General features: G+C 42.5%; 1 protein-coding gene across 1 annotated transcript in view; it reads right to left on the bottom strand.

Annotated features, from left to right (window-relative positions):
- kif20ba (kinesin family member 20Ba) overlaps positions 1-26,885 on the bottom strand; it is a gene marked incomplete in the record, with an annotated part of 92,764 nt that overhangs the window by 48,168 nt on the left and 17,711 nt on the right. Inside the window, 13 exon segments of the mRNA XM_034236199.1 lie at positions 434-572; positions 3,670-4,667; positions 9,012-9,374; positions 11,916-12,036; positions 12,118-12,242; positions 13,997-14,086; positions 14,294-14,443; positions 14,965-15,127; positions 16,419-16,565; positions 16,684-16,755; positions 17,084-17,195; positions 20,598-20,795; positions 20,947-21,001. Coding sequence (XP_034092090.1) covers positions 434-572; positions 3,670-4,667; positions 9,012-9,374; positions 11,916-12,036; positions 12,118-12,242; positions 13,997-14,086; positions 14,294-14,443; positions 14,965-15,127; positions 16,419-16,565; positions 16,684-16,755; positions 17,084-17,195; positions 20,598-20,795; positions 20,947-21,001 — 2,733 coding nt within the window.

Raw genomic sequence — 26,885 nt, 5'->3', positions numbered from 1 at the left:
ACATTCAGGCAGACTGTAGAATACAACCTCTTTGGACCATTTATATACTTATTGAAAACAAGCTACACAATGTAACACCTTGGAAAATGCCGTTTAATACTTTTTAATAGCCTTCATTTTCGCTAAATTGATTGATCAACTTTTAATACTTTTTAAGACCCCGCGCCGGACCCCCTGCATCAACCATCGTTTTCAGACATGTCAACTCTTCAGAAATCACCAGTGGGGTCACTGCTGATATATTTAATGTCGTAGAACAAAACGTGATCAGTCTCTTCAATTTGTGTCAACCACAGACCTTAGTTCAGATATTTTCCCAAAACTAGTTCAAAACAACATTGACTCGGAGACGAGGGAATGTGGTGAAATGGGTTTCAGGACTAATTCCTGCACCTCTCTCTGGAGCAAAGGATAGAGAATAGACGTCGTGTACCTCCTTCTGGACCTGCTGGATCTGCTTTTTGTAGTCGGCCAGTTTCTCTGTGAGGTCTGACGAGTCGTCCTCTTTCCTCTGAAGGTCGACGCTCAGACTCTTCACTTTGTCCGAGTCCTGCTTGGTGCTTTCTTTTAGTCTGGGAGGAAGACAGGCGAGATAACGATGAGCTGCAACAGATTCCTCAAAAACAGACGGGAGAGAGCACTGTGACCTCCTGAACAACAACAGCTTCTTCACACACTCTTTAAGACAGCGGTTAAATAAATAAGACGCTCCCTCGACACAGAGGGACTTCAACGGCAGCGTAATAGGAAGAAAATGTATTTTACAATGACAGAACGATATAGTTTGATGCAGGAGGCAATATAGAGAGTTTCTTACCCTTTATCTCCAGAGAGTAGGATAATAAACTTCAAGGTAACAGCACAACACACTGAAGAATGCTCTCTGGTAGTTAATTTGATTAAGTCCAATATAATGATATTACATTAGGCGCGTTCACACCGCAGTACTTTTCCCACTTTAGAAGAACTCTTTAGTTCTGATGAACTAAAGAGCAGATCGCGTTCACACCGCAGTACTTTTCCCACTTTAGAAGAACTCTTTAGTTCTGATGAACTAAAGAGCAGATCGCGTTCACACCGGAATAAGTCCCTGGGGGAGGATTAGGCAAATTAAGCCGCTGACGTCACTTCTTCTTCTTCTGCTGCTTTGGCAGGCCGCAAACAACTTCACGGCGTATACTGCCACCCGAAGTCCCCGGCCGGAAGTCCCCGGAGTTGCTGGGACTCCCAGCAGCTTCTACTGAAGCCTTCCGAGTAAACGGCCAGAACGCCGACACCTCCTCATCTCCACCGCTCCCATGTTTTATTTTGTGTTGCCATAAGTTAGTCTCTCTGCGTTTGTGCGCTGGGCTAATGCTAATAATGCTAATGCAAGGATAATAAAATGGCGGTTTCACAAAACTTTTTGGGAGTTTTATGGGGCTTGGTTTGCAATCCTCCCAGCCAATCAGACATAGGAACCTTTTTCTCCCACGAAAGTACCTGCTCTCTAGCAGGGACGGAAAAGGGGGTAAAAAGGTTCTCATGAACTCATTTGAGTTCCGGCTCTTTTTGGTGTGAACGCGACATTTCGGAACTACATCGGAACTAAAGTGGGAAAAGTACTGCGGTGTGAAAACGCCTAATCCTATGAGCCCTATTTAAAAGAGTTACCAGCTATAGTCAATTATAATAACTCACAAGAAGTTTAGAGGCCATGTCACAAAGTTAGATTCACACAAGTTTCTACATCGGCAAAATGTATCATTCATGTTCTATTTCGTATATGGCTTCGCCCTCTAAGGCTATCGCTATTGGGTAATCCCCCTGTGCACCCGCGCAGCACTGAAACACCCTCGGGCTCCCTTCCGGTATAAATAGGAAGGAGGAGAGAAGCAGAGAGACACTAATGCCCCTTTCACACCAACGCGTTTTCAGCTCCAGCTCGGAGCTGGAGCTGAAAAGTACCGGTTTTTCCTGTTCACACCGCAGAGGCGCCGCCTCTTAGCTCCGGAATCCGGTTCACTTCCAGCTCCAAAAAATTGTCGGCCTAGAGGCAAGAGCTTCGGAGCTAAGAGGCGTCGCTTACGTCTCTCTTACGTCGAGGCGGGGGCAGATTCGTCGTAGAAGTAGATGCTGAAGACCACAAAGAAGTCTTGCATTTCGCATGTGATGTTTGTAAAGTTCCAAGTAAAGTCGTCCCTTGTAAAGTCGTCCGATGCCTTCCATTTCGTTTCGTAAGAGGATAACCAAAGCGAACAGCGCTTCAATACAATTGGCCATTGTTGTTGTTGTCGATGTGAGGGATATCCGCGAGGTTTGGATTTCATGAAGCAGGCACGTAAACGGTGACGTCATGACGCAGTAGCGGCAGCTCTGGGCGGTGTGAACAGAGCGGGAGCAGAAAAGGGAAACCGGAGCTGAACCAGAAAAGCTCCCGCTCGGAGCTAGAAAGGGAAAAGCGCTGGTGTGAAAGCCGCATTAGAGGGCTTCGCCAATGCTCATAGAAGCTGGGGTTACAGTAGGTAACCTCAGTTCTATTTCGTATATGGCTTCGCCCTCTAAGGCTATCGCTATTGGGTTAAGGGCGAAGCAAGATGTAGTCTGCGCCCCACTGGATCCGCCCGGCACTAGAAGCACAGACACACCTGCTCAGATAATAACCCATGCCTATTGCGCCATGCGAAAGGCGCATCACCGTCCCTGGAATATAGCATAACATGAATATTCTCCATGAGGGGACGAAGGCTGGGGACGAAGGCTGGGAACAATACATACCTGCCGCTGTGAGAAGTAGAGACGAAGGTCACACTTTTCCCAGTGACAAAAAGAGGGGGAACAGCAGCTCTCTGCGTGCAGACAGGTAGGAGAGCGCCCAGCTGGATCCCTGACGTCACTCACTCCGACAGGACACCCAGTACAGGGTGTGTCAGAGAGGAATGAGAGACATCCCTCAAATAAAAATGAATAAATGAACAGGGGGAAGACCAAGATGCAGCAGTGCAAATATCTTCCACTGACATTCCTCCGTACAAAGCCGTGGAGGAGGAAATTCCTCTGGTGGAGTGCGCATTGATGTTCTCCGGGGGCTCCACCCCAGAGGAGACATATGCCTGTGACACAGCCTCACACAGCCAGTGTGACAGCCGTTGTGCAGACAGAAGTTGCCCGATCGAGCGCTCTCTATAGTGCACAAACAGGCGCTGGGAACGGCGCAAAGCAGCCGTGCGCGCCACATAGCAAGACAACGCGCGCACAGGACAGAGGAGATGAGACGCGGCTTCTTCCTCCGACCTGTGAGGAGGGGGAAAGAAGCCAGCCAGGGTGATCACTCTCGACCTAAAAGAGTTGTGATGACCTTTGGCATACAAGCCGGGTTAGGACGTAAAACAGCTGAACTGCCATCTCCTTGGATCCGGAGGCATGACGGAGCCACAGGTTCTTTATATGCAAACTTTTGACCGCAACTGTATATTTTGCCTAATAGGTGACCTTTAAAAGTTCTAACATAACATTTTGCGGTACTTCCAGCTTCACAATGTTGGCAACTCAACTAAAATGACGTTTACATTTTGGATTGTTTATTTTCTAGTCTTTTAAATGATCCAATGCCTTGTCTTTTCATGCAAACATTTCCCAAATTGGGATCAATAAAGTACTTGTTATCTTCATCTTATAATAAGGGGTTACCTGTTGATTTCCTCGCCTCTCTTCTCCAGCTCCTCGTCTTTCTGAGCGATGGCTTCATAAGCGACGGCCATCATTTCCCTGCGTCTCTCCGCCTCTTTCCGTCTGTTCTCCTGCAGCGTTTGGATGTCTTCCTCCTCCCGACGCTCCTTCAGGGAGGCCATCTTTGCCTCTCTCTCTGCGGACCCTTTGGTCACCGCTGCTAGCTTCTCCTGCAGCTGTTTCTCCAGCAGCTGAGATGCAGTCCTGCTTTCCTCCATGTCTGAAACCTTTGCCTTCAGGGACGTGATGTCAGTTTGCAGATCAGAGTTCAGCCTCTTCAGATCTTCTTCAGCAGCGGAGGAGACGGAGAGGTTTGATTCTGTTAGCTTAGCTTCTTCTAGCTGCACTTTAAGCGACTCCGTGCTTTGCTCCTGCTCACTGAGCTTTAACTTGAGGTCGTTTACGGTCTCGCAGAAGGTCGTTTCCTGCACACTCAGTTTGTGTTTGAACTCATCCAGATGCTTTTGGGATTCCACTTCCTGTTCTCGCAGCTTCTCATTGAACTCCTTTGATGCCAGGATGTGTTCTCTCAGCTGTTTCACGTCTTCAGCATCGTGTGCTTCCTCCGGTGGCTGCTGCAACATCTCCTCCAGCTCCTGAAGCTGCTTCTTAAGATCTTCAATCTGTTGTTTTAAAGCTGCTTCTTGTTGATTTTGCTGCTGTTGTTGTTGTTGTTCTTTTGCTTGTCTCTCATTGTTCTCCTTTTCCTCGGCCAGGTTCTTCCTGAGCTCGGACACTTCTTCTCTCAGTTGATCATCAGACGTGGCTGAAGTCTGCACTTCCTGTTTCAGGCTTTGCACTTCCTGTTTCAGGCTTTGCACTTCCTGTGTCAGGCTTTGCACTTCCTGTGTCAGGCTTTGCACTTCCTGTGTCAGGGCGAGAACCTGGGAGGTTTTCTGCTGCAAATCCTTGCGGTTTTGCTCCAGTTGTTCAGTTGTTCTCACCGTCACACTGGTCACCTGTGGTCGTTTACAAAGACATCCCTCTCTTTAGTCATGTATCAAAGAAACAAAATCACGATTATTTTGGTCAATAATTGATATCACAATTATTAAAAACGATTATCCATTTACTTTGAAAACATCTATTTATTGAAAAAAGAATGTGAACAGTTTCTTTTTAAAGTTGATTACCCTGAACTTTAACTCGACTGAAAAACCAATTGAAAAAATAATAAATCGTTTTATTTCGATTACGTTGTTTTGGTAATCGTTGCAAGCCAAAAATCGTAATCGAGATTAATTAATTGCACAGCCCTAACACAAACACCTTTCTACTATTACGATCAAATACTCAAATGTCAGCGGTTATCCAGCTCCATATTAGACGATGACTCCCACCCTCTGCACTCAGAATTCAAGCTTAGTTAGTTGTCCCAAAGAGTAGAACGAAGCGGTTTGAAAACAGTTTTATCCCAGCAGCTATAGATGAGAGTAACACCTACGTCACTTCCGGGCGAAAATTACAGCCCCGCCCACTTTTGGGGGGAAACAACGCTGTCATTTGAACGGCGATCAATACAAAATTCTGAAGTTTTTGCCAATCCGATCAGAAATGTTTGAAAACCGTGGATTTTCTGATCTTCAAAGAGCCCGGTTACGATGGCCAGCCAGGCAAACGATTACATTCGATCATTGGATATCGACGATCGGGCTCGATATATGGGTTAAATTAAAATCAGTAGGCGAGGCTGTAATTTCGCCAGCTGTTACTCTCATGAGCGAGGCAGAAAATAATAGTTTATTGCTCCTCAAACATTAAAACAAATCCAGAGTTACGTGTTTCTGAACTTCCTCTAAGAAGAAAGGACAGTAACAGAAGAGCTCTGTGGCTTCAGGCTTGATCGCCGTTCAAATGACAGCGTTGGTTTCCCCAAAAGTGGGCGGGGTCGTAAAGTGACGTAGATCAGTGCTTCTCAAAGTGTGGTCCGTGAGCGTCCCCTAGTGGTCCGTGAGTATATTGGTAACATTTCACATTTTAAATAAATAAGTTAATTTAAGTTTTCCGCACTCTCGTGGGAATATCTGCGCAATGGAGCGAGCTTAAGTTTCACTTTCGTTTGCATGATATAGCCCAGCGCAACACCTTCGTCACCTGTTTGTACCATTTGCAGGCGATTTGTAATCTGTTCTAGAAAAACGATGTGTTTTTGGATATTTGTGGAGTTAGGTGGTCCTTGGTATGAAAAAGTTTGAGAAACACTGACGTAGATGTTACTCTCATCTGTGGACATCGATCGCCAACTGCTATATTTGACCATATATCGAGCCCGACCGTCGATTTCCAATGATTGAATGTAATTGTTTGCCTGTCTGGCCATCGTAACCGGGCTCTTTGAAGATCGCCAAATCCCCGGTTTTCTTAAATTTCTGATCGGATTGGCAAAACCTTCAGGATTTGAATTGACCGCCGATCAAATGACAGCGTTGTTTTCCCCCAAAATTGGGCGGAGACATAATGTTTGCCCGGAAGCGCCGCATGTGTTACTCTCAGCTATTGCACAAATGAACACATAGGAGCGTCACACAGATGCCTTTTCATTTATTTAATTATGATTTTTGAATGTCCATGTTTGTACTAGTGTTTTCCTTCTTAAAATGTTTCTGAAATATTTTGAGATTTGGTTGATTGTGTACTTTTTCCTACTCCTTTCATTAGAGATGTGTCTGTTGTTTGTTCTTAGTGTCAGGATGGATCCCTTGTCTTGACAAATAAATAACCTGAACCTCTCAATAAATGTAATGGAAGAAAAACCAGATTCAACAAACATAAATATAAGTATTTGAACATTTGAAAAAAGTCTATATCATCACATGCATATTCTTTCTATGTACAGAACATTGTTGTGCGAAAACACTTCCGTAAATAAATAAATAAAAAACACGTTGTGCAATATGTGGTGTGCAATGAGACACTTTTCTTGCTTGATAATTTATCTAAAATCTGTAAATCCTCCTAACCATGGAGCTATCTATCGTTAATGATAATGTTTTAATTTAATAGATTCAACTTATTTAATTTCTTATGATTATATCTATATTATCTTATTTGATCTTTTATTGCACATTTTTCTTCTGACGTTTAGATTATAAGTGACCTGCTCTATCGAAATCAGTCGCATTGACCCGAAGACACATTTTGAGTTACACTGTTGGAAAGAGGAGATTCCTAGCTTTCTAATGATATCAGGATTGTTGTTGTACTCTAAATATTAAGCAACATATGTCACATTATATAATGACTGTCACCGAGTCATCATTTTGAGAAAAAAGGCCTTCAAAGTTTCCTCCTCTCTGGAATCCATCGATCTGATTGGTTATTAGCAAATGATCAAAATACTACGGAGGGAAGATATTTTCGTTTGGATTGCTGGTCTGGGGGAAGCTCGCGAGTGTGTGTGTATACGTGTGTGTGTGTGTGTGTTTGTGTAATTTTGCGTTTATGTGTATTGTGTTTGTTTCCCGGGGAAAACACTCAGGAGAAACACCGGCTGTTGTTACGCCTGCTGTGACGTTAAGTTACTCCGTTCTCCGCTTGTAATTATGCCGAAGCTTCAAAGTTGTATTTATCATCTGAATTTGCCGAAACAAGTTTAATATTCTGAAAGTCAAGACTTTGTTTATTTGAAATCATATGAAAACAAACTGTAACGGACCCTGCCGTGTTATTTATGATTACTATACTCGTACATTCATAATGTCAGCGGAGGGAGGGGGGCGGCGCTGAGGAAGAGCAGATTGCGAGTGAGAGCTGTCATCTACCCTTTACAAGCTTCAAACATGTATTTTTCGTGTGATTTTGGAAATAAAAGTTTCATATTCTGAAAGCCAAGACTTTGTTTGTTTAAAATCAAACAAAACACCCGAACCCCGAAAAAATAGTTTTTTACGTAAATCCATGTTTATTCTGAAATGAGCCGTTGAGACTTCCGACTGATTTCGATAGAGCGGGTCACAAATTGTGTCTATCTTTCTATCCATCTATCTATTTTGTTTCATTTCAAAATCAAAAGACATTTACACAAGAGTCATGAAACACCAGGTTATTTTAAAATATCTTTACAAAATTCAAGTTAGCTCCTGATGTTAAAAGCATAACTGTTAAAGTGAAGCATTTTTGAAACCGTTAAGACTTTGCAGAGACCATGCAGCTATCCTCCTTTAGTTGGATGGTTGTGTAGGAGCCAAAATGTTTATTATGTTCATATATTTTCATTTCCACCAATCATCACATTGGTGGGGTTTATTGTATTTAGTGCATCTGGTTTTGTGGTAAGACGGGGAGGGTGAGCTAGGTTCAGACTTTTCCTTTTAACCGTGTTTTCATGCCTTTCATAATTATTTGTTTTACTTCATTAAACATCTTACATTTTAACTTTAGTACAGACAAAGTAATGAGCCTAGTCTTATGGTGCGTTCACACCGGACGCGATAATCGCTTGATTTTCACCGCGGCTGCCAGCTGTGTTTACTCGCATCATTCAAACAAGACGCGCTGGCTAGGGGGCTAACTACAACAAAATGAACATATTTGACCGTGATTTAATTGTAATACACGTTTCAAAATGATGCCGAAGTAACAACATACTGATACCGGTTAGTAAAAACCATGAATTAATGCTTTGACAAGTCTGCAGACAGACGGCAGAGAAACACCTTTTAAAATGCGTGTTTTCTAAATGGAGCTTGGCTAAGCTAACGTTATATATGCTCCAACCGTCCACACTCACAACAACGGCCTATACAGACATAAATAAACCAGCGACTGTATTCGCCATGACACAGGCAGTCTGTGGTTTGTACTTGTTTAACTTTTGTCTAGTTTCTGAACAGATATGAGGAGCTGTGAGCTCTGAGTGCTAACAGCTAACGGCTGATGTTGGTTTTCTGTGGTTCTCATTGAAGATGACGTCACGGCTCCGCCTACACTGCGTTACTATAGTTACTGCCCCAGCTACTAAACTGTAATGGAAACGCAGCATAAAGTGAGCCGGGCCTACAGAGGACTAACGAGGCCTAGCCACACCGAGCGAGGCCGTGTAGTGGAAATGCGCCATAAGTGGGAAATTGAGTCGCAACAGGTTGACTTACAGGTTAAACTTGAAAAATATCACACTTTGTAGCCCACCTGCTACTGGCTGGCTTTTGTAACTGTTTACTTTGTTCATTAAACATCTTAAACTTTAACTTTAGTACAGACAAAGTACTAAGCCTAGTCTAAGCCACATCATTTAGTATGAATTCGAGCCGCAAAAGGTTGAATTACAGATTAAAACTTCACAAAGGTCACACTGTCTGACCCACCTGCTGCTCGCTGGTTTCCAGCCTAGACGTCTTCTCTCTGACTTCCTGTTGGAGTGTTTCTCTTTCCTCCATTAGTCGTCTCACCTCCTTCCTCTCCATCTCCAGGCGAATCTCAGCCTCCTGTCCAACTCTTCTTTCTCTACAGAGAGAAGCAACGACCTCCATCCTTTGTTTACTCTCTTCTGAGAGCTCTGCAACGGCCTTTTCCTTCGCTGTCCTCTCAGATTCTAGGAGTTTCTCGTTGACTCCTCTCTCCTTCTGGAAAGATGCCAGAGCCTCCTCTCTTCCTGTAGTTATGATCTCCAGAGCAGAGATGGCTTCCTCTCTTCCTCTCCTCTCCTCCTCACAGGCAGCCAACACATCCTTGGTGAGAGGAGAATTCAATCATTAGTATATTAATGTTTTAACAGCTTTAAAGAGTCCTCTCCTGCTGATGTTCAGGTGTATATCAGTATGTAGTGTCTCTACTTTAAAGAGTCCTCTCCTGCTGATGTTCAGGTGTATATCAGTATGTAGTGTCTCTACTTTAAAGAGTCCTCTCCTGCTGATGTTCAGGTGTATATCAGTATGTAGAGTCTCTACTTTAAAGAGTCCTCTCCTGCTGATGTTCAGGTGTATATCAGTATGTAGTGTCTCTATTTTAAAGAGTCCTCTCCTGCTCTTGTTCAGGTGTATATCAGTATGTAGTGTCTCTACTTTAAAGAGTCCTCTCCTGCTGATGTTCAGGTGTATATCAGTATGTAGAGTCTCTACTTTAAAGAGTCCTCTCCTGCTGATGTTCAGGTGTATATCAGTATGTAGTGTCTCTATTTTAAAGAGTCCTCTCCTGCTCTTGTTCAGGTGTATATCAGTATGCAGTGTCTCTACTTTAAAGAGTCCTCTCCTGCTGATGTTCAGGTGTATATCAGTATGTAGTGTCTCTACTTTAAAGAGTCCTCTCCTGCTGATGTTCAGGTGTATATCAGTATGTAGAGTCTCTACTTTAAAGAGTCCTCTCCTGCTGATGTTCAGGTGTATATCAGTATGTAGTGTCTCTATTTTAAAGAGTCCTCTCCTGCTCTTGTTCAGGTGTATATCAGTATGTAGTGTCTCTACTTTAAAGAGTCCTCTCCTGCTGATGTTCAGGTGTATATCAGTATGTAGTGTCTCTATTTTAAAGAGTCCTCTCCTGCTCTTGTTCAGGTGTATATCAGTATGTATTGTCTCTACTTTAAAGAGTCCTCTCCTGCTCTTGTTCAGGTGTATATCAGTATGTAGTGTCTCTACTTTAAAGAGTCCTCTCCTGCTGATGTTCAGGTGTTTATCAGTATGTTGTTTCTCTACTTTAAGAGTCCTCTCCTGCTGATGTTCAGGTGTATATCAGTATGTAGAGTCTCTACTTTAAAGAGTCCTCTCCTGCTGATGTTCAGGTGTATATCAGTATGTAGTGTCTCTACTTTAAAGAGTCCTCTCCTGCTGATGTTCAGGTGTATATCAGTACGTAGTGTCTCTACTTTAAAGAGTCCTCTCCTGCTGATGTTCAGGTGTATATCAGTATGTAGCATCTCTACTTTAAAGAGTCCTCTCCTGCTGATGTTCAGGTGTATATCAGTATGTAGTGTCTCTACTTTAAAGAGTCCTCTCCTGCTGATGTTCAGGTGTATATCAGTATGTAGTGTCTCTACTTTAAAGAGTCCTCTCCTGCTGATGTTCAGGTGTATATCAGTAGGTAGTGTTTCTACTTTAAAGAGTCCTCTCCTGCTGATGTTCAGGTGTATATCAGTATGTAGTGTCTCTACTTTAAAGAGTCCTCTCCTGCTGATGTTCAGGTGTATATCAGTATGTAGTGTCTCTACTTTAAAGAGTCCTCTCCTGCTGATGCTCAGGTGTATATCAGTATGTAGTGTTTCTACTTTAAAGAGTCCTCTCCTGCTGATGTTCAGGTGTATATCAGTATGTAGTGTCTCTACTTTAAAGAGTCCTCTTCTGCTGATGCTCAGGTGTATATCAGTATGTAGTGTCTCTACTTTAAAGAGTCCTCTCCTGCTGATGTTCAGGTGTATATCAGTATGTAGAGTCTCTACTTTAAAGAGTCCTCTCCTGCTGATGTTCAGGTGTATATCAGTATGTAGAGTCTCTACTTTAAAGAGTCCTCTCCTGCTGATGTTCAGGTGTATATCAGTATGTAGTGTCTCTACTTTAAAGAGTCCTCTCCTGCTGATGTTCAGGTGTATATCAGTATGTAGTGTCTCTACTTTAAAGAGTCCTCTCCTGCTGATGTTCAGGTGTATATCAGTAGGTAGTGTTTCTACTTTAAAGAGTCCTCTCCTGCTGATGTTCAGGTGTATATCAGTATGTAGTGTCTCTACTTTAAAGAGTCCTCTCCTGCTGATGTTCAGGTGTATATCAGTATGTAGTGTCTCTACTTTAAAGAGTCCTCTCCTGCTGATGCTCAGGTGTATATCAGTATGTAGTGTTTCTACTTTAAAGAGTCCTCTCCTGCTGATGTTCAGGTGTATATCAGTATGTAGTGTCTCTACTTTAAAGAGTCCTCTTCTGCTGATGCTCAGGTGTATATCAGTATGTAGTGTCTCTACTTTAAAGAGTCCTCTCCTGCTGATGTTCAGGTGTATATCAGTATGTAGAGTCTCTACTTTAAAGAGTCCTCTCCTGCTGATGCTCAGGTGTATATCAGTATGTAGTGTCTGTACTTTAAAGAGTCCTCTCCTGCTGATGTTCAGGTGTATATCAGTATGTAGTGTCTCTACTTTAAAGAGTCCTCTCCTGCTGATGTTCAGGTGTATATCAGCATGTAGTGTCTCTACTTTAAAGAGTCCTCTCCTGCTGATGTTCAGGTGTATATCAGTATGTAGTGTCTCTACTTTAAAGAGTCCTCTCCTGCTGATGTTCAGGTGTTTGTGTTACCATTGCTGTTGCGTCTTGCCCGGGTCCAGCGTCGGCCATCGTGTCGATGAGATTCTTGAATATCTTCATCCTAGTTTCTGCTCTATCCTCCAGGATCTCTTTGTCCCTCGACAGGCGCTCCCTGACACACAGGTATTAATTTATTACCTACCACACACACACACACACACACACACGATCCCAGCTGATTAATAAATCTCACTTGTAATCGTTTTCCATCTTGGAGAAGAGCTCGGAGAATTCTTTGTCGATTTCCTCTCTGACCCGAGTCTCCATCAGAAGGTTCTCCGCTCTTTCCTTCTGCAGCTGGACCTGCAGCTGCTTCACCTGAGGAGCGAGACACAAGGATAGTGTTCAGGTAAAGCAGGGGTGTCAAATAGGGGTGTAACGGTATCCGTATTCGTCCCGTACCGTCACGGTTCGGACGTCACGGTTCGGACGTCACGGTTCGGCACATGCAGTCACACGGCGAATACGCCTTTTTTTACGACTGGGAAAAAAGTCTGTCACTCAGGGCAGTATTACACTATATATAATCCAGGGGCGGCATTGCGCCTAAAAGCCAGCCGGCCGTAAATAACACATGAAGAACAAGAACAAAACACAACAAAACGAACACAATACATGAAGAAGAGAAGTTAGTATCTATGGCGAGTTCACACAACACACAGGAGCTAGAAGACCCACCTGCTTCTTTTAAATCAGGTGTGTGGGAACATTTCGGGTTCCCTGTGGACTACAACAATGATGGGGTGCGAGTTGTGGATCGGAGGAGGACGGTGTGTCGGCGTTGTTCGACAGCAGTGCGGTATGCTAGTGGTAACACGTCAAACATGCTCAATCACATCCGAGTCAGTCTCAGTCCCAGCGAGAGGGTTTTCTCGACGGCAGGTGACAGTTACCGCCAACAGATCTGCCCTCACTGCTGACAACGTAGACAAACTCATCTTTTTGAAGAACAACTTGAAAATAGAGTAAAGCTTGAGTACCTTAATTTAGGCATAATAGCTTCACACACTCACAAGTTAATTACACATGTTACACATTGCTCCTAAAGGTACAGATTTTATTTTGTTTTATATTTATCATTGTATTTATTTTATATTTTGACATCAGGAGATGTTATACAGTTCTGTATTGCCTTTTATTGATTGTGATTGAAACACTTTCTTATTATTTATTTAAATATTTTCAAGACATTCGTTTTAGTTGTTCAGCTTATTGAACCTTTTTGTTTGACATCAGCCATTATAAATAATATGGCCATCTGAGTGTGTGTGTTACTGTTTGTGGTTTGTTTTTAACTGTGTAAAACAGTTAATGATTCCAAATGTTAGAGTTCCTTATTTTCATACCAAAACTTGCACTACTGTTAAAAAAAATGCCTTTGGGACTTTTTTTTGCTTTTCCTTGTTGTACCGAACCCGTACCGAACCGTGACCCCCAAACCGAGGTATGAACCGAACCGTGACTTCTGTGAACCGTTACACCCCTAGTGTCAAACTCAAGACTTCATTTCCCGTGGCCGGCAAGAGCTCTGAAAGAATTGAATACGTTTATTATACGGTTGAATGCAGCTTTACAGAAGCACGCTGCCCATAAACTACATGACCAGTCAAAATCGAAGGATCCAACGTGTTTTTAAACGGAGCAGAAATAGAACTAGTCTCCCACTTCAAGTATCTTGGAGTCATATTGGACTCGAACTTGACTTTTAAAAAACATATTAAGAAAGTATCAAATACCGTTAAATTCAACTTGCAACATGTTGAACAAATGAGACCTTTCTTAAGTGTCAAAGCTGCAGAGTCAGACCTCCACTGTGATTCTATCCCACATTGAATACTGTTTGACAAACTGGTCGTTTGCTTGAGCCACAAACCTGAAACCCAGAGAACAGCTGTTCAAGAGAGCTGTCCAGGTGTTTGACAGAAAGCCTCATTCATACCACCTCTGCACCATCCTGGAGAAACACCATTTATTGAGTTTTGACCATTTTAAGTCTTTTAAAAGTATGTTTTTCTTATAAATGTTTATATGGACTGCCCCCCCCCTGCAACCCTAACCGGTAAGAAACTGACCTGCTGCGTGATTTCCTCTTCGTCGCACGTCTGATCCATCGTGCTCTCCATCAGGCTCTGATCTTCCTCATCCTCGTCATCCTCATCCTCCTGGACACAAGAAGGACATCATTAAATCTACTTATTTATATAAATAGTTATTACCGTATTAAATGTTGTCTTAATGTACATTATTGAATTTCACATTCTGTTCTTGTACATATATTATATTTACGTGTATATAGACTTCTTGCACTATTTTTTCTAAAATATAAGGAAAGTTAGAGGCTTGTTGTGTGACCCCTCATCCCACTTTACCTGGACATCCTCTAGGCTGGTTTCCCAGCCAATCAGGGAGCTCCTCCGGTTGCCGGGCCGATCCCTGTCAGCGGTGTTGATGATGATGGACACCTCGCACCCCGACCTCTTGGGAGCGATGGGAGGCAAACGAGACGACAGGACGACCACCTGGAGACACACAAGAGAAACAAGTAAATAATCACTGTGTAGTATACGTTTATAGAACAAGGACATTACATATAAATACTTTAATCTCAAAAAGAGAACACATTATTGATTCTAGGTTATTTAACTTTGTCTTTATGTTTAAGGGTTATAGTCTGTTTGAGTTCTGCCCGTACGGGTTCATCATTGGAGAGGGTGTGGCTGTCCTGTCTGTGTTGCATTGCAGTAACTCGGGGCACCTGGGTCTGGTGCCCTGCAGCTATTTAAAGCCTCTCTGCTTTTCCCTGCAGGCTCTGTTGAGTATGGCGAACTGGTTGACCTGAATTGTTTGTACAAATAAACACCTTTTGCCACCCGTTGACATGGTGCGTCTCCTCTTTGTTGTGGCCTTTTGAGCCGGGTCATAACAAACCAGAATGGCATTTACACAATAGAAAAAACAGACGGACAAAAGGACTGCATTTGGCTGCAGCCGAGTTTAAAAAGGCCGAGTTCAGAGAGAGTAAATGAAGATGTGTTTGTACCTTCTGGGCCACAGCAGAGAACTTGAGGACGTTGAGGGTCTCGTCGTACATGGAGGCGCATTGGTTGATGTTGACGATCATGCAGGCTTTCCCTCTCCCACAGAAGAAGCTCTGCAGGTAGTGGGTGAGTTTGCTCTCTCTGAAGGGAACGTGCTGCAGCGGCCTGAAGGAGGAAGAGATCCGTTAGCATGCATTCATTTGTTTTGTGGCACATCGTTGTGCTAAACTACCTCCTGTAGAAGTTACGTAAAGCAGGAAGCGTCGAAGGCGAATGTTGAGAATTTATTTTACTAATTTAGATTTTTTCTTTTTTGAAAGTTTTCTTTTTTCACAACATTTTGACTTTAATACTCAGAATGTGTTTTCTCCTAATTTTGAAAGTTTTCATCTGATTTTTTTCCCTTGAGATTTTGACTTATTTCAAAGAATTTAGACTTTTCTTCTCAGAAATCTTGTTCTCAACATTTTGATAATTGTTCTCAACATTTTTTGTATCAGATTTTTTTCTCCTGGGACTGACTATCCGAATGTTTGACTTTCTTTCTGAGAAATGTTAATTTTTCTCAGAAATGTGTGCTAAACTATCTCTCGTAGAAGTTACGTAAAGCAGGAAGCGTTGAAGATGAATGTTGAGAATTTATTTTTCCTAATTTTGACTTTTTTTTCTCAGATTTTCTTTTCTCAAATCTTGAGAAAAATTATAATTGTTCTCAAGATATTGAGAACAAGATTAGTGTGTTTTGATTTCTTTTATCAGATGTTTTTCTCTTGGGACTTTCACTTTTTTTCTCCGAATGTTTGACTTTTATTTCAGAAATTTGACCTTTTTTTCTTGTCATTTTGACTTTTTTTCTCAAAATGTGTTTTCTCCTAATTTAAAATAGTTTTTATTAATAGATTCTTTCCCCTTCGGATCTTGACTTTTTTTCTCGGAAACGTTTCTCTCAGAATCTTTACTTTTTTCACTGAATTTTTTTCTGTCAAAGGTGGGGTAGGTAAGTTTGAGAAACCGGCTCGAGATACACTTGTTGTTATATTCCATGGAATGCTCTGAACATCCCGATAGCAATGAATATCTGAAGTGCTTTGACAAAAAATCCATACAAAGTGTCATCAGTGGAAGCCGTGGCGCTGTAGAAAGCACGACCAATCATCTGAGCCGGCTAAAGTAACTGGATGGCCTACCTGCCTGTCAGCCTTCCATCTGGGCACAAACTTATCTCGTGCCCTCATTGGTCATGTGCGCGTTCGTGTGTGTTGGAGGACGGGCTCTGTGAGGAAGGGGCAGATTTTTTCCGGCTGTGTATTTTCAGATTCTAGCCACTCGAGCTGGTTTCTCCAAAATGACCGACCCCACCTTTAATGTTTCCTTTTTTTCTCTGAATTTTTACTTTTTTAAATTGTTATCACAATTTAAAACCATTCGACCAGTCCCAGATAGGATAACGTCTCACTTGGCCTGCTGGTTGTGTCGCAGTGCGTTGAGACATTTTCCCAGGATCAGCAGAGACATATTAATATTCCCGGCTTCTTTCAGGCGCTCTCCTTTATTCTGAGTCTTTGCACACCGCTCCGATCCAGCCAGGTCACACAGACACAACCTGATGACAGAAAACAAGAGAAATTAAAGATAATTTTGCACAACGATGCCAGTCAGAAGCATACGTCAGAAGCATATGCAAAAAACGTCTAAAATCAAAATATTAAAGTCTCACTCACTCGCTGACTGTGTGGACCCGCAGAGTCCCAATGTCTTCAATCCTCAGTATCCGAATGGAGAAAATACTGTGACTGCAGACAGACAGAAAAAAAATTAAACACATTTAAATTGTATAATATGCAATTAGGCGAAAACACCTGAAGAAATAAAAACAAACATGGAAACTTAAGACTCAGCGAAGACTTACTCTGCTCAAACTTTTAAGCAACGTAGCATTTAGTAAGGTAAAAACCAAAATTGAACAAGTGCTGAGGGAATGTATAGAGAAAGGATACTGAGGGGTTACTAACTGTGTGATTACAGGAACATAAAGACGTCACATAAACAGATTCACAGATAATTAAGTAGTTTTTTATTATTTATTTATTTGACCTTTTTGGTCTGAACTGTGTTCCTCACCTCCTGCTGGACAGGAAGTTGAGTCGGGTCTCGCTGAAACTCTGGTTCTTTTTGCCGAGCTTCAACACTTTATAAGCTTCTTCTGCCGTATTCACCTGAACCCAGCGCAGATCTGAAAACAAATAAATAAGGACTCTTTAAAGTAGAGACACTACATACTGATATACACCTGAACATCAGCAGGAGAGGACTCTTTAAAGTAGAGACAATACATACTGATATACATCTGAACATCAGCAGGAGAGGACTCTTTAAAGTAGAGACACTACATACTGATATACACCTGAACATCATCAGGAGAGGACTCTTTAAAGTAGAGACAGTACATGCTGATATACACCTGAACATCAGCAGGAGAGGACTCTTTAAAGTAGAGACACTACATACTGATATACACCTGAACATCAGCAGGAGAGGACTCTTTAAAGTAGAGACACTACATACTGATATACACCTGAACATCAGCAGGAGAGGACTCTTTAAAGTAGAGACAATACATACTGATATACATCTGAACATCAGCAGGAGAGGACTCTTTAAAGTAGAGACACTACATACTGATATACATCTGAACATCAGCAGGAGAGGACTCTTTAAAGTAGAGACACTACATACTGATATACACCTGAACATCAGCAGGAGAGGACTCTTTAAAGTAGAGACACTACATACTGATATACACCTGAACATCAGCAGGAGAGGACTCTTTAAAGTAGAGACACTACATACTGATATACACCTGAACATCAGCAGGAGAGGACTCTTTAAAGTAGAGACACTACATACTGATATACACCTGAACATCAGCAGGAGAGGACACTTTAAAGTAGAGACACTACATACTGATATACACCTGAACATCAGCAGGAGAGGACTCTTTAAAGTAGAGACAATACATACTGATATACACCTGAACATCAGCAGGAGAGGACTCTTTAAAGTAGAGACACTACATACTGATATACACCTGAACATCAGCAGGAGAGGACTCTTTAAAGTAGAGACAATACATACTGATATACATCTGAACATCAGCAGGAGAGGACTCTTTAAAGTAGAGACACTACATACTGATATACACCTGAACATCATCAGGAGAGGACTCTTTAAAGTAGAGACAGTACATGCTGATATACACCTGAACATCAGCAGGAGATGACTCTTTAAAGTAGAGACAGTACATGCTGATATACACCTGAACATCATCAGGAGAGGACTCTTTAAAGTAGAGACAGTACATGCTGATATACACCTGAACATCAGCAGGAGAGGACTCTTTAAAGTAGAGACACTACATACTGATATACACCTGAACATCAGCAGGAGAGGACTCTTTAAAGTAGAGACAATACATACTGATATACATCTGAACATCAGCAGGAGAGGACTCTTTAAAGTAGAGACACTACATACTGATATACACCTGAACATCAGCAGGAGAGGACTCTTTAAAGTAGAGACACTACATACTGATATACACCTGAACATCAGCAGGAGAGGACTCTTTAAAGTAGAGACACTACATACTGATATACACCTGAACATCAGCAGGAGAGGACTCTTTAAAGTAGAGACAATACATACTGATATACACCTGAACATCAGCAGGAGAGGACTCTTTAAAGTAGAGACACTACATACTGATATACACCTGAACATCAGCAGGAGAGGACTCTTGAAAGTAGAGACAATACATACTGATATACACCTGAACATCAGCAGGAGAGGACTCTTTAAAGTAGAGACACTACATACTGATATAAACCTGAACATCAGCAGGAGAGGACTCTTTAAAGTAGATACACTACATACTGATATACACCTGAACATCAGCAGGAGAGGACTCTTTAAAGTAGAGACACTACATACTGATATACACCTGAACATCAGCAGGAGAGGACTCTTTAAAGTAGAGACACTACATACTGATATACACCTGAACATCAGCAGGAGAGGACTCTTTAAAGTAGAGACACTACATACTGATATATACCTGAACATCAGCAGGAGAGGACTCTTTAAAGTACAGACACTACATACTGATATACACCTGAACATCAGCAGGAGAGGACTCTTTAAAGTACAGACACTACATACTGATATACACCTGAACATCAGCAGGAGAGGACTCTTTAAAGTAGAGACACTACATACTGATATACACCTGAACATCAGCAGGAGAGGACTCTTTAAAGTAGAGACACTACATACTGATATACACCTGAACATCAGCAGGAGAGGACTCTTTAAAGTAGAGACACTACATACTGATATACACCTGAACATCAGCAGGAGAGGACTCTTTAAAGTAGAGACACTACATACTGATATACACCTGAACATCAGCAGGAGAGGACTCTTTAAAGTAGAGACACTACATAATGATATACACCTGAACATGAGCAGGAGAGGACTCTTTAAAGTAGAGACACTACATACTGATATACACCTGAACATCAGCAGGAGAGGACTCTTTAAAGTACAGACACTACATACTGATATACACCTGAACATCAGCAGGAGAGGACTCTTTAAAGTAGAGACACTACATACTTATATACATCTGAACATCAGCAGGAGAGGACTCTTTAAAGTACAGACACTACATACTGATATACACCTGAACATCAGCAGGAGAGGACTCTTTAAAGTAGAGACACTACATACTGATATACATCTGAACATCAGCAGGAGAGGACTCTTTAAAGTACAGACACTACATACTGATATACACCTGAACATCAGCAGGAGATGACTCTTTAAAGTAGAGACACTACATACTGATATACATCTGAACATCAGCAGGAGAGAACTCTTTAAAGTAGAGACACTACATACTGATATACACCTGAACATCAGCAGGAGAGGACTCTTTAAAGTACAGACACTACATACTGATATACACCTGAACATCAGCAGGAGAGGACTCTTTAAAGTAGAGACACTACATACTGATTTACACCTGAACATCAGCAGGAGAGGACTCTTTAAAGTACAGACACTACATACTGATTTACACCTGAACATCAGCAGGAGAGGACTCTTTAAAGTACAGACACTACATACTGATTTACACCTGAACATCAGCAGGAGAGGACTCTTTAAAGTAGAGACACTACATACTGATATACACCTGAACATCAGCAGGAGAGGACTCTTTAAAGTAGAGACACTACATACTGATATACACCTGAACATCAGCAGGAGAGGACTCTTTAAAGTAGAGACACTACATACTGATATACACCTGAACATCAGCAGGAGAGGACTCTTTAAAGTAGAGACACTACATACTGATATACATCTGAACATCAGCAGGAGAGGACTCTTTAAAGTACAGACACTACATACTGATATACACCTGAACATCAGCAGGAGAGGACTCTTTAAAGTAGAGACACTACATACTGATATACACCTGAACATCAGCAGGAGAGGACTCTTTAAAGTAGAGACACTACATACTGATATACACCTGAACATCAGCAGGAGAGGACTCTTTAAAGTGTCTAACCTTTGACGAAGGAGTTGCCCTTGATGTCCTGTGAAAGGCGCAGATTGATCCTCTTCATGGCTCCGCTGGGTGCCGCCTCCAGGAGGTCGTGAATGTTCTCATTGTAGATTTCACAGAAAGAAACCCAAACAGAGAACTTTGTGTTTGTGTCCACTTCCAGATTGATCCTCTGCTCTGAAGTATCCATCATGGAGGTGCCTGAAACGGAGAGGAACGTAAAAATCGTCTTCATCATCAAGAAACACGCTCTACGGGAGCTGCAGTTACAGAACTCGTTTTGTGCTTCACTTTAATGTATAACAAAAAGCAAAGAGATGAAAAAACATTATTAGATTAAGAGAAATATTGCCTTCAAAGAGAGACTTGTTGGTGGAGTTCTGCAGGCTGGCATTGCTCCTCTCATTCTAGAAGACAAATTAAAGATTCAAATGTTAAAATCACAGTAAAGCAGCGTTTTATCAGAAAGCGTCAGAAATTGTTGATTTTAAATTATGCAATTATCAAATCGCAAAGCCAGTGTCAGTCATCCACACCAATCAGAAGTGCTGTGCTCCACATGTACCAGCCATTGTTAACCAATCAGAGTGCTGTGCTCCACATGTACCAGCCATTGTTAACCAATCAGAAGTGCTGTGCTTCACATGTACCAGCCATTGTTAACCAATCAGAAGTGCTGTGCTCCACATGTACCAGCCATTGTTAACCAATCAGAAGTGCTGTGCTCCACATGTACCAGCCATTGTTAACCAATCAGAAGTGGCCCGTGATAGAAGGTGATGGACAGATTGATCCAATCACCTGCCAAATGGCTTCCAATGGAGCTCTCCTAGATGGTTTGGTGAAGCAAAGAGTAATGCTCCATCACATGTTTCTATTACAGGGTGAATCTTAAAGGGCCCATGTCGTGCTTTTCCGGTTGTTACCCGTCCCCTTGTGTGTGATGAAGGTGTTCCTGCATGTAAACGGTCTGCAGAGTCAAAAACCCTCAAAGTACACCCTGTACCTCCCCAAAACGCCTCGTTGGAGATTTCTCATTTACTTCCTGGGTACTCTGACGAAGGGATACCCAGAGGCCACACCCTCTGCCAGCCTTTCACGAAACAAAGCTTCCCAAACCTTTCAGCGATTCATGTACAGCGTAGGGCACTGAAGAACGATGCTGTTCCTACTTTGTTTGGACCAGCGGGAGATTCGAGTACACAACCTGTTGTTGTTGTTGGTGTATTTATGATTGTTACGTTCCCTACTGGGCTAGGGGAACCAAAGGGAAGTAACAAAATATAAAATGACCGGGCGAGAGAAAAAGGAGAGGAAACGGATCGAAGCCACAAATTGAGGTTTTAATGGACAAAAAGAAAAACGGGCTCACCAGTAAACTAGGGTACCAAAGTATACAGGAACACAACTCCTAACAATTCACAAATATACAGGCCTCACACAGAGACAGAAACATGCAGCCAGAGGAGAAGGAGAGAGACCACTGCAGCCTTCCTCAGGTCCTTTAAGGAGGCCCTGATGGGGATTGGGAGCACCTGGGGGAGAGGCTGCACCTGGAGACAATCAGGGAGGGAGACCGACGCACACACAAAAGCACCAACTGCGGCATGACAAAAACAAACAAGGTATCTACCACGACTGTTTAAATGGGTAAACGTTTTTCGGACTGCTAAGTTTGGATGGTGGAGAAATGCTCTCCGCAGATTCTCACAGCCTTATAAACCTTTTTCTTTCTCAATATCAAGCCACACTTATTGTTTTTACTTCGGCTGTGAGTGTTTGTGTGCTCAGGATGAGTTTCGCTTGTTCTCGCTGTATTTGTTTCGCCGACACGGAAGCCCTGGCCGTTTCTCAATCGCGAGGATGCTTGCTTGGTAGCACATGTCTTCCGAGTCACTTCCTTCAGAAGCTAGGCAAGAATCCTTCCTGGCATTCGGAAAACGAAGAGTGGAACAGGCGAGCAAGTGTGCGTCATATGAGAGGCCCCGCCTTACATTTTCCTCAACAGATTTGGGGAAATTGGTCCGTGCGCAAAGCATTGTGGGGATTTGAAGGACGTGAAGTCTACCCATGTGCAGCCTCGAAATTACCCCCAAACCAAGGACGCGGCCTCGGTGGAATTCCAAGTATGCTGGAGATTGGAACAGTCCTTCGGCGGCACTCGATGACGTAGTATCCTTGAAATATTGGCTTGGAAGCCAGTTTCCTCGAGATTGAGAAACGGCCCCAGTCTGCTCCTCACAGCACTCAGGAGCAGCTGCACGTCGCTTGACCAATCAGAGCACACTGGGCTCACAGGGAGGGGGGGGGGGGGGGGGGGGGGGGCGAGCTCCAACAAGCCGTTTAGGACAGAGAGTGAATACACATACTTTACAGAGATGCTGTAAGAGAAACCAATGTGAGTTTTATAAAATCTATTCTAGCAGACCTCAACAATGGAATTATGATCAGTAGAAATGGCCATGACACGGGACCTTTAATCTGAAGCTTGACTTTAAAGCAACCCAACGGAAGTTTCATGTAAGTTTAGTTATTTCGCTCGTAGCTCGGGCTGCGGGATGCTAGAGACGGGAGTACGTTGATGCGACCTTCCTAGCCGGAGATATGGCCGCATTTTACAATAAACCTCCATTGGGTCGCTTAAAAACAAATATCGCAAATCGAATCGCAATATCTGTCAGAAAAATCGCAATTAGATTCTTTCCTCAAATCGTGCAGCCCTATTTTGGTCATATTATTATTTTACTTATTATCTTGTAATTCATGTTTTTGAGTTGGGTCACATGGATAATGGCGACTCACCTGTGTGGAAACGAGCGTGAAAGGTCGCTGTACCTTATGCAACTTTTTTGAAAGCTGGATAAACTGGATCATATGTTTGTGCAAGTTATAATAAATTGATAATTTTCGTTAAATTAAGATTTTGTTCAACACATTTTTTAATCTCAGCGTTGATTTTTTAAAAATTGCGTGTCAGACAAAAAGGCAACCAGGCCTTTGTTTGTTCCTGAAGTCACGAATCACAAAGTACCTCACAAGAGTAATAACTTTAAGCAAATAAGACATACACACACTTCAAAAGCAATGAAAAAAAGCTCCTACGGGACTTGTTCCGAGTTTATGTTGGTGGGAGTAAGGTCCAGCTTTAAGAAATGCGCAAAGTGTACAAGACGACTTGCATGAGATGTATATCATGCAATAACTCAAAAGCGAAGGTCTTTGAAAGAGCAATACAATTCTCAAACTCAAATGTGTTGTTCTTGTGAAATCCTCTCACCTGGGAGTAGGGCTGTACCCGAATACCCGAATATTCGTTCGTTGGAGTACTATTCGGGTTTCAATTTCCTTATTCGGATATTCGTTTTTTCTCAAATTGAATTTATCGAAACCTCCAATATCAACGTAAGAGCTTGTGCCTCTTCGGGGGGTGCTAACACTTTGTAACAACCGGTGTTTATGTGACCGGTAGTCACTCACGGTAACGCCCACCCAGCCAGTGATTCGCTGTTGGTTGGCGCCTCATTTCCTTCCCCCCCTATTTAGTTAGACGGAGCCGGAAGGAAAAGGTGTGTGCAGCAAGAGGGATCGGCGGAGCAACACGCTCATCTGTTAGCAACCAGCAGTTAGGTCGTTTACAGTCCGTACCGTTTGTCTGGTCCACCGTCATCCGGCATCATACCCTTGCTTCACGTTCCTGGATTATTGCATACAAAGCTGAAAGGAGCCGCTCATCTCACAAAACCTTAAAAACCAGGACTGGATTGCTCAAACCGACTGACATTCTCCTGTGGTAATTGACTGTTTTATTTATTTTGAAGGACACCCAGAGTGGAACGTTTTGGATTTACATTTTGAACCGTGGGAAGACGAATTTGTTTGTATTCAAAAATACACTTACTACTTGTGATTATGATTTTGAGTTGTGTCTTTTCTTATATTTTAATGTCATTCAATGTGGGGTGTTTATAGAGAGATGTATACACCTTTGTGCAGATTTACAAAAACTGACTGACTAAGCCAAATCTGAAACGTCAGGAGAGAGACCTGACTGGCACCCCAAATAAGTAAACTGTCACACTTGACCATAAACGTTATCGTTTACTTTCTCCGTCTTTATATGTAGATATTACTTTTCTCCGTTAATCTCTGTCACGTTGTTTCCATAGCAACAACAACTTCCTGTCAACAGCCCTAACTCTCCTTCAAAATAAAAGCATGTCCATACAAAATAGGAAGCCAAACCAAATTACCAAAATTGAATTTTGACTTGAGCCGTCCGTGATAGATACTGTCTTTTTACGTTAGTGAGCCGGATCATTTGGCTCGGCTCTCTTAAAACGCCGGCTGTGTCGGCTCCCAAGCGGCTCTTCATGTTACCACAGTTTACCACGGAGCCTCAGTTTCGCCGCTGCGAGGCTCTGGCGCTCGCAGCTCACGCGCATGCTCCACTAAAACCCCCCCGTTCATCGCGTCCAAATCGTGCAGGTTCCGTGTTGTTGTCCTGTAGCAGGCACCGCCGATGTCGGGGAAACGATCTTCAAAAAATACTCCAAAAATAATCCCACCAGACTCCTTTGCCCCTCCAACAGAGGGATGTCTGTGTACTTTTTCCTTTTCGTCATTTCAAGCGATAAAAACTCTCGATCTTCTCTCGAATTATTAATATTTGTGGACGCCCTCGGCTCGAGTTCAGGGCGTCTCGAGCTGAATAAGGGCGTCAAATGACGGCAAGACGCCCCCCTGGCGGAAACGCTGGTCCCCGGTGTGTCAGGGAACTCACCAAGTGTCAGAAAACACAACCGTCTCTCTTTTCCTCCATACCCACATCTCTAAAAACGGGGGCTGCAACGGATCTGATACAGATTGATCCAATTCAATTCAAAACCTTTATTTATCAGGTAAAATCCCATTGAGATCAATGATCTCTTTTTCAAGGGAGACCTGCAGCAGTAGGTTCCACAAGAAGACATAAAAACATAAACAACAGAACAACAAAAGGACATCATCCAGATTTGAAATTGTTCTGACGTCAGAAACGAGGAGCGCCTCAAGGATAGAGGGTGTCGTTTTTCTCATACTGATATTCTGAACAATCTGTGCTGTTGTATTTGCTGTAAAGTGTCTCTACTGTAGCAGTGTGAGAAAAAGTTTTTAGAGAGTACTTGTCCATGGACAAGTGAGTTTGGCAATTTACTTGTCCGAATACATTTTTCACTTGTCCAGAATGGACATAAATTGGGGCCACTGGAATCTTCTTCTTCATCATCGTATTTTACATTTTCCCACGTTTTTTACGACACCGCTAACGTAAGTGAGCGGTAAGATTTTACTGCATCACACATAGGGTTGGGTATCATTTGGATTTGAACGATTCCGGTTCTGCTTTTCGATTCCAGTTATTTTCGGTTCTCGATTCCGGTTCTTAAGAGGGTAAAAATAAGTCCCATGACAAACTGGGAGAAAAATATATTTATGAAAACATTAAGTCAAATCTGTATTCCTATTTACAAATCACTTCATACTGTTTAATTTCTTACGGTTATTGAATACAATTATATAAAAATAATCTCTGCATTGATTAGTTAGTTCTAAATGGTGCAGTTTGAGAATGCACAATTGGCCCAGTCTCCTCTGATGTTACACTGCAACCTGCCTGTGAGACAACCACACAGTCTGTGTGTCCAACACATGTCCTGCAACACACATGCTGCAACCTGCCTGTGAGACAGAGTCCAACCACACATGTCCAACACATAGGCCTAATAATAATAATAATACATTATATTTATAGACTATAGGCCTAGCGCTTTTCTAAAACTCAAAGACGCTTACACATGTCCTGCAATACACATGCTGCAGCTGCTCACTGTTTGTAAAAGTAAATAAATAGTATTTTCATTTCAATAATGTACTTTCTATACCCTGCTTCATAAACAATACTGACATCCCTGTGCTCCTCCGAGTCTGGGGGTCCGGGGATGTGAGGACAGCGCGAGGACACAGACAGGGAGGCTGCTTCACTTCATAAAGGAAATGGCGGTCATTCGGTCAATATTAACAACACAGGAGCTAAAACGCTTAATAACCTTCATTATGTGTTAGAGAAAGAACATAAGAAAGTTTGACAAAGATGAGGCTGTTAAACGGGCAGCGGATCCTCTGTGTGTAGAGAGAGAGAGAGACGCTGAGCTGCACCGTGCAGCGATCAGCTGATACCGAGCATAGAGAGAGCTGCAGTCCGCGGGGCTCGGCCTTGCCTCCTGTCCTCACAACTCAAATAACAATTGTCCG

The sequence above is a fragment of the Gymnodraco acuticeps genome, unplaced genomic scaffold (genome assembly GCF_902827175.1).
Source record: "Gymnodraco acuticeps unplaced genomic scaffold, fGymAcu1.1, whole genome shotgun sequence".
Classification (NCBI taxonomy): Eukaryota; Metazoa; Chordata; class Actinopteri; order Perciformes; family Bathydraconidae; genus Gymnodraco; species Gymnodraco acuticeps.
Note: the sequence above shows the minus strand (reverse complement) of the source record. Positions and strands in the feature narration are given on the sequence as shown.